At 39.8% G+C, this 8,906-nt stretch overlaps 1 protein-coding gene across 1 annotated transcript in view; it reads right to left on the bottom strand.

Annotated features, from left to right (window-relative positions):
• Positions 1–3,607: 3,607 nt before the first annotated feature.
• The window catches only part of LOC138371550 (Kruppel-like factor 18), a 5,746-nt gene continuing 447 nt past the window's right edge, over positions 3,608–8,906 (bottom strand). The window contains exons 1-2 of the mRNA XM_069336429.1: positions 8,687–8,906; positions 3,608–3,753 (exon numbers count right to left, since the gene is read on the bottom strand). The exon at positions 8,687–8,906 is cut by the window's right edge and continues 447 nt beyond it. Of these exons, the coding sequence (XP_069192530.1) occupies positions 3,608–3,753; positions 8,687–8,906 (366 nt within the window). The remainder of the gene's footprint in view (positions 3,754–8,686) is intronic.

Genomic DNA, 8,906 nt, shown 5'->3' with positions numbered 1-8,906 from the left:
AGGTATGTAGCTGGCGTGTGAGCAATATGTACATTAAGCTGTGTACACATTAAGCTGTGTACACATTAAGCTGTGTACACATTAAGCTGTGTACACAATAAGCTGTGTACACAATAAGCTGTACCGAGTTGTACCGAACTCTGCTCATTTACCCCAAATGTCTCATGTAGGATGGAGAAGTGAACTTCCTCTTTCACAATCAAACGATCAGTCAGGAGGAGCAATTAAGCATTGTGCGACACCTCAAGAAATGCTGACACATCCTCCAAATACGTCAGCAGTGTACTACACACTTCCTGACTGGATTAGAATCACCCCACGTACGTTTGAGAGAATAACATTTTGAGAGAATAACATTTCGAGAGAATAACATTTCGAAAGAATAACATTTCGAGAGAATAACATTTCGAGAGAACAACATTTCGAGAGAATAACATTTCGAGAGAATAACATTTTGAGAGAATAACATTTCGAAAGAATAACATTTCGAGAGAATAACATTTCGAGAGAACAACATTTCGAGAAAACAACAGTTCGAGAGAATAACATTTTGAGAGAATAACATTTCGAGTTAGAGAAAGTATATGGCCTTTATTGTCACGTAAGGGTAAGAGAGGGACCTTAAACAGAAAGTGCCCAGCCATTACGACTATACATCACTGGGAAGGGGTCAGGATAAGGATGTGGGATGGGACGGGAGGAATAGAACGGTGCCCAACCAATGTGGGACGGTCGGGGATTGAACGCCGACCTGTATGAAGCGAGACCTTCACTCTACCGTCCAGCCCAAGTGGTTGGTTGTATGAACGTGAGTGGGTGCTCACAGGGTCCACAACCCAAACTTGCCGGTTGATCAGTATAAGGTGTTGTGGTGGAATTAATAACCCCTCTTGAGGTAGATTGGTCTTACGTCCAACACTAAACCAAAACTTTCATTTGTGTAAAAAAGAAAATTTCAAGTGTTTTACACAAACTGATCTAATTAGGTGATAAGATTCTTCTGGGCGCTTTCTCTTGCGTTCGTGAGGAGAGGAATGAGTTTATTTCTGCTGTCTTGAGAGGTAAGATTGGAATAAATAATACTCCAATTTTAAAGTAAAATAAATAAAATCAACCATAGATCATTGATATAAGAACATTAGGCTAATGCATCAACCCACAAATTTCAAATTGCCTATTGTGTGTATCCCTTAATGAGTTAAATTAATATATTTGATTGAATAATTAACAGTAGATAATGTCTCTGGTTTATTTCAACTTGTAATTAATGTTAAAATTAAATATAACTAACATAGAAAAGGATAAAGATAACATATACGTTTTCTTTAAAAATGAGCTGGCCACTCCACGATCTCGGAGAGTAAGCGACCCAAACATCACGGGCCGCTGGCCGGCCTCCCTGGAAACACAAACCGAAACTGTTTCTATTTTCCGCTTGTTACAACTTGTAATAAAGTTGTTACATCTTGGCTTAACGTTTTTATGACGTATTAGAACGTTGTTACAACTTGCTATATTGGTTGTTATAACTGGTTAGGTGGTGTTAAAACTTGTTCGAACGTTGTACCAACGTCGTAGTTTCGGTGTGTGTTTGGCGGCCTGCGACAGAGGCAGCCAAAGGTCTCAACAGCGAGTGTTTGGGCAAGACCGACCAAGGTAGGTCTCTGTTTACCCCAAATATAAAACAAAAACAAATAACCACTACGTTATAAAATATTGGTTCACACAGACCAAAGTGAAGGGCAGAAATAGTGAATAGGGCATATAGTGAAGGGCAGAAATAGAGAATAGGGCATATAGTGAAGGGCAGAAATAGTGAATAGGGCATATAGTGAAGGGCAGAAATAGAGAATAGGGCATATAGTGAAGGGCAGAAATAGTGAATAGGGCATATAGTGAAGGGCAGAAATAGTGAATAGGGCATATAGTGAAGGGCAGAAATAGAGAAAAGGGCATATAGTGAAGGGCAGAAATAGTCAATAGGGCATATAGTGAAGGGCAGAAATAGAGAATAGGGCATATAGTGAAGGGCAGAAATAGTGAATAGGGCATATAGTGAAGGGCAGAAATAGCGAATAGGGCATAAAGTGAAGGGCAGAAATAGTGAATAGGGCATATAGTGAAGGGCAGAAATAGTGAATAGGGCATATAGTGAAGGGCAGAAATAGTGAATAGGGCATATAGTGAAGGGCAGAAATAATGAATAGGGCAGAAATAAAGCCAAATAATATTCAATCCTCAAGAAGCCTAGATTTCTCAGTTCATCACTACATAAAGAGGGTCAGTGTTATCAAGAGTTAGTTTGGGATCAAAGCTTCCATTTGTCATATCCCAATGCATCTTAGACCAGAATTCCGATTATAACGTGATTCAATTCCCTAAACCTCGGTCAGTTATGCTAGGATTAAATAACAATGTTTTTTCCCCTCAAGTGCTAGGCTATTAACTCGTAGTGTTAGAAGCTCATTATAATATAGAAGACACAATGCTAGTCGATACGATACAAGATGCAAGTCGAAGCAGTTAAAGATAGCTGCGTGTATTATTAAAACATAAAACTAAACTAAACATTTGTTTATTGTAGAATATTTTTTTTCAGGAGATGGAAATACAGCAGTTTCCTGTAGTTTATAGACCAAAGCCTCTGAAGGGATTTCACTGCCAGGATACAAAATTTGAATTTCTGTTCCGTTTTTCTGTTTGAATTCATTTTCAATTTCTGTTTGAATTCATGTATCCTGGATTTCACTGCCAGGATACATGAATTTCTTTGGGTTTGAGCAACAGATATGCCTCAAATTCTTTACTTAGGCATTTATTTATGATAATTTGGTATTTAAGGGTATCGATTATTGTTATATTCTACAATAATTTCACCTGTTGGGAAGAGAGAAATACTTCTATTGGAAGAGATAATTACTTCTTTCGGGAGAGATAATTACTCCCATTAGGAGAGGTCAAGTCTCCCGTTAAGACTGAAGTCTTGATGTGAGTCAATTGTCTTCGTCTGTATTATTGTCTTTATTCCTTTCTTTGTCTTAATTATTTTTGTTCCATTTTCTGTGTTACTATTAATTTTCTTTGTTCTTTATTCTTTCGCAATTTATTTTTATCTTAATACTAACTTGTTTTTTTTTCCTTTTCCCTTCTTTTCCACTTATTTGTCTTCTTATGCTCCCTTCCCTTCGTTCTGTTTCGAATACCTGTCCATCTTTCTCTTCTCGTCTCCTCTGCCCAATCGTTCATATTTCTCCTCCATCTCCCTTTCCACCAATCTTCTTATTACTGTTCCTCATGTATTTTCTCCCTCCATGTAGACTTGTCAATAGTGAATTCTCCCTTCCATAACTCCCTTCCCACTTTATATTTCTTCCTTCCCTTTCCACTTCTTCTCTCTGCCTCTGTCCCTTTTCCTTTTCTCATCACTTACTACCTCATATCCCTCTCTCACTCCCTTCCCCTCCTCCCCCCCCCCATTCCCTCCCCTATCACTGTGGTAACGCAGTGACGTCACTGTGACGTCATAACATCCGGGTGACGAGTGGGCGGGGCCAGGATCTGAGCTGTGGGTTGACCCCAGCCAATAGGAATTGTGTTTGTTTTGTATTTAGACCACTGTGACCTGGCAGGCAGCTAAGGCCTTGTCACGGTGGTCTGGGAGTTGTAAGAGGCAGGAGCGTCCTGTTCTGAACTCCCCATGTTGTCCAGGGTTGTGGAGAGGTTGTGATTTTTGTGTTTTGTGATCTTGCTTCCCTGGAAACACAAACCATAACTGTCTCTATTTTCCGCTTGTTACAACTTGTAATAAAGTTGTTACATCTTGGCTTAACGTGTTTATGACGTATTAGAACGTTGTTACAACTTGCTATATTGGTTGTTATAACTGGTTAGGAGGTGCTAAAACTTGATCGAACGTTGTACCAACGTCGTAGTTTCACTGTGTGTTTGTCGGGTTCGTAGCTCTCTTTCAAAAGATTTCTATGATATCTGTGGTTTCTATAATTTGTATGATTATAGACCAACTTAGAGCTATTGGTCTATCGGTTTTGTCCTGGGCTTCACTACTTTCATTGTGGAGTAGTATATCTGCTATTTTAAGCGTGTCGGGGATGACATCAGGGAGCCGGTCGGCCCAGCGGACAGCACACTGGACTTGTGATCCTGTGGTCCTGGGTTCGATCCCAGGCACCGGCGAGAAACATTGGGCAGAGTTTCTTTCACCCTATGCCCCCTGTTACCTAGCAGTAAAATAGGTACCTGGGTGTTAGTCAGCTGTCACGGGCTGCTTCCTGGGGGTGGAGGCCTGGTCGAGGACCGGGCCGTAGGGACACTAAAGCCCCGAAATCATCGCAAGATAACCTCAAGAAGTATCTAGGCTCCAATTCCAGAGGTTGTTAAGAGCCTATGACAGTGGTTTCTTGATATTTTTTTTATGACTATAGAATTCCAAGAATGCCGGCCTAGTGTGAAGTGTATGGGCATGCTGTGTATACAACCGGTCCTCTTAAAAATAACGTCACTTTTGGCTCGTATGTGCACGCTATGGGCAAATTTGGACGTAATTTGAAATTAAATCGGCTCACAAAAGTGACTTACTGTTCCGTTTTCTGTTTGAATCGTCCGGCTTACTCGGTAAGGTTAGGAGAGGAAACTTTCAATTAACGTTTTTCATAACGTTTTGAAACTTTATGAGAATTTCCTGCCCACCTAACCTACCAGAGGACCTTTAACTTACTGTTGTTGAAAAAAAAATCCCAAATTTATTTATATATATTTTTTAATTTTCATATTACGTCCACTTTCGGCCATACGGGTAAACGTTCAAAAGCGACGTTATTTTTAAGAGGACAGGTTACGTGTATAACCACTTCAAAGTCTAATGGGGTTTAAGGGTGACTTCTGATAAATAGGTTCGATGTAGGTATCCCATTCGTGAAGCATATATCTGGATTATGGAACTTAAATGTGTTCAGGAATTCACTGAAAACAGAATCGTATTGTGTCCTCGGTGCTTCACTCATTTCCTCGTTGTCATCTGTGTTAGTTCCTTCTCCACTTGCACAAAGGCCCAATACTGGATGTAGCTTTTGCTCTAGAGTTTACTTAGGAGGAAAAAGATATTTGGGGGTCCCTTTCTATTTCTCTGTTGGCCTTTTGCTCTCTTTGTCTCTCCTGGATTTTATATTATTGTTGTAACTTTAAGAGTGATGGTTTCTATTTATCGTCATAGCCGTCTTTATTGGTACTGGGATTGAGAGATACTTGAGTGGTTCCGCAATTAGCTTTCTGCGCCTGTAGAGGGAACGCCATTCTCGTTCCAATGTGTATCTTTTGCTCCTCTTTCCTTTGTGGTATGTGACTTGAATATTCCATTATTATGGCATATTAATATTACTATATTATTATTATCACACCATAATAATATGGCATTATTATCAACCAGACACTTAATACCCGCCACATACACCGAAACTACGACGTTGGTACAACGTTCGAACAAGTTTTAACACCTAACCAGTTATAACTACCAAAATAGCCAGTTGTAACAACGTTCTAATACGTCATAAACACGTTTAGCCAAGATGTAACAACTTTATTTCAAGTTGTAACAAGCGGAAAATAGAGACAGTTTCGGTTTGTTTTACCAGGGCAATGTGTCTGGCACACACAGAAATCACATTAACTTGATATATCAAACAACAAATCCACAGGAGCCTTGATGAGGGTTCGAATCTACGCCCAGGGTGCTTCTCAGACGCCCTCTAGTCAACTGGTTCACGGCATGTTACCAACGTGTCTGTGCCACGTTGGGGAGCCGGTCGGCCGAGCGGACAGCACACTGGACTTGTGATCCTGTGGTCCCGGGTTCGATCCCGGGCGCCAACGAGAAACAATAGGCAGAGTTTCTTTCACCCTATGCCTCTGTTACCTAGCAGTAAAATAGGTACCTGGGTGTTAGTCAGCTGTCACGGGCTGCTTCCTGGGGGTGGAGGCCTGGTCGAGGACCGGGCCGCGGAGACACTAAAGCCCCGAAATCATCTCAAGATAACCTCAAGATAGCCACTGTGCTCGCTCTCTAGACTTACGTATTTGCTCTTGCATTGTCTAGCTGCTTTCCCCAACTTATTCCTGTCAGTTCTTGGTTGCCTTCGCTCACACGCTTCTGGGCCAGGGTTCCTCAGGCCATTACGAAACCTGTACATCTGTCTTTAAATCACGGGGGGGGGGGGCTTTGTTGACATGTGTTAAACAGCTCACAAGATTCGAAACTCCACAACCTGTGATTCTTATTCTTATAAACAATCTCAAAGTACTTAGTACTTTGAGATTGTTGAGTACTTTGTACTTTGAGATTGTTGAGTACTTTGTACTTTGAGATTGTTGAGTACTTTGTACTTTGAGATTGTTGAGTACTTTGTACTTTGAGATTGTTGAGAACAATCTCAAAGTACAAAGCTCACAAATGTAAACAATTCTACCATGATGGAGGAAGGATGGACAGGTTTCGAAAGTGGTGGAGTAAATGCTTGATTAATCCTCAACCAGGTTGATCAACTCTATATATATATGAGGCTTAGCAAACCGTGACAGGGGATTGGTTGAAGGTCACGGAGAAAAATGATCTTGAAAAAGTTTGAAAGACCAAGAGATGAAAAGCAACTTAGTGTGGAGGGGGGAAAAAACCTTGAGTAAGCCACATGGAAACCCACCGGAAGCCCAACCCAGGTGGAAAGACATCCAATGTTATATTACCCACCCCCCAATTCCCCCCCCCTCTCCCGACCCACATAAACCCCCTCCCCCCCCTTTCCCAACCGACCGACCCTTGGTCCCCTTCCTCCTTCTCAACACCCCAAATTACCTGGGAAAACCCCCCCCTCACCAGGTAAATTAGCTGCCAGGTAGGTGTATTGTGTTCTCATTAGCCAGATTTTGCAACTGGTGGCGAGGGGGTAGGGGGGAGGGGAGGGGGGGCAGGCGGCGGTGCCGGGCGGGCATATCCGGCAGCATAAGGTTAAATCTGGTCCATTTTGCTCGGGCCGGACGGGTGGGGGAGGCTTCAGGACTCTGTATGGCAGCGACTGTGAAGGATGCTTGAAGAACAGTGCTTTATGGGAGTCGCAGTGTACTTCAGGATACACTGAGTATTGCAGGATACATGAGAGAGAGAGAGAGAGAGAGAGAGAGAGAGAGAGAGAGAGAGAGAGAGAGAGAGAGAGAGAGAGAGAGAGAGAGAGAGAGAGAGAGAGAGAGAGAGAGAGAGAGAGAGATAGAGAGAGAGAGACGGATGAGAGATGGAAGAGATTTAGTCATTAAATGAAATAATCAGACTGAGAAAGAAACACAAACATATGTAACTACAGAAAAAACTGTAAATACTATATTATATATATATATATATATATATATATATATATATATATATATATATATATATATATATATATATATATATATAAACAAAACAAAATAGCAACACATTACTAGTTATTAACACATTACCATCCTCCTGCATCCTGTTATATTCATATCTTGCAAAAGGCTTTATTTTCCAATAAAGCGATGCTTACCCGACTGCATCTTACACTATACATATATATCTAATGGTAATAATTTTTTACTTGCTTTACAAATCTTACCTACGTATAATTCAACACAGGTCTTGCAGGGGAAAGTTATATACCCACAATCTCCTTGATGTATTGTGTTGTTCTAAATGAGCTGGCTCTTTGCACTGATGGTTGAGGAGAAAACTACACTTACATTAAGGCCTTTTTTAAGGACTGGAACATTTGTCAATATTTTCTTTTGAGGCAAAAACAATGCTGAGATTATATATATATTTTTGTCTTAATTGCTTTGTTGGTCCTTGCAAAACGTGGTAGTTCATTTTGATAGTCCACGTTGATTGTTTTGATTGTTGGATTTGATAGTCAGCTTTGTCAGAAGGGAAGGGTGGGCAAAGCGCCAAGCCATTACGACTAAGTTTGTCAGAGTCAAACTATATGTGTGTTTATTATTTAATAATTGTAAAGAGCTACATTAGTATGAAATCGAAAATATGTCATTGAAGAAATTAGTGCCATGTATCTATTAGCCTTCACATATTATTGATAAAGTATATGAACCTCTCAACATGCTTCCTTTTTTTCACTTTACTAAAACTCATGAAATTCCTAAATCAGTATATATATATATATATATATATATATATATATATATATATATATATATATATATATATATATATATATATATATATATATATATATATATATATATATATGAGGTGTTTAGGAATCTTCATATCATTAGGAAATCTCTGATTAAAAGGTCTCCTATTAACTGTAATGATGGTTCTCATCAAATTCAATATACATACCCTGAAAAAAATTCTGTGTTGGACAAACTGGGAAACATCTTCGTTTTTGAATAAGTCAGCATAACTATACCATAATGATAAGTCATGATTCCATGCTTTTTTTTTTAATTAAGATCACCAATGGACTGGATCAATTCACTGAAAATTATTGGATGTAACTCTATTATTGAAATATATATTATTTAATATTTTTTGTACTAAAATATATATATATATATATTAGCTGAGGCTTATGTAAATTAGATAGCTTTGTAATTGGTTTGGTGTGTGATAAATAGGAATTTATGAAAGTAGTCATGTTACCAGCTGCTAGAGTCATGTCACCAGCTGCTAGAGTCATGTCACCAGCTGCTAGAGTCATGTCACCAGCTGCTAGAGTCATGTCACCAGCTGCTAGAGTCATGTCACCAGCTGCTAGAGTCACGTCACCAGCTGCTAGAGTCATGTCACCAGCTGCTAGAGTCATGTCACCAGCTGCTAGAGTCATGTCACCAGCTGCTAGAGTCATGTCACCAGCTGCTAG

The sequence above is a fragment of the Procambarus clarkii genome, chromosome 36, assembly GCF_040958095.1.
Source record: "Procambarus clarkii isolate CNS0578487 chromosome 36, FALCON_Pclarkii_2.0, whole genome shotgun sequence".
Taxonomy (NCBI): domain Eukaryota; kingdom Metazoa; phylum Arthropoda; class Malacostraca; order Decapoda; family Cambaridae; genus Procambarus; species Procambarus clarkii.
The sequence above is the reverse complement of the archived record's forward strand: the minus strand, read 5'-3'. Positions and strand labels throughout refer to the sequence as shown.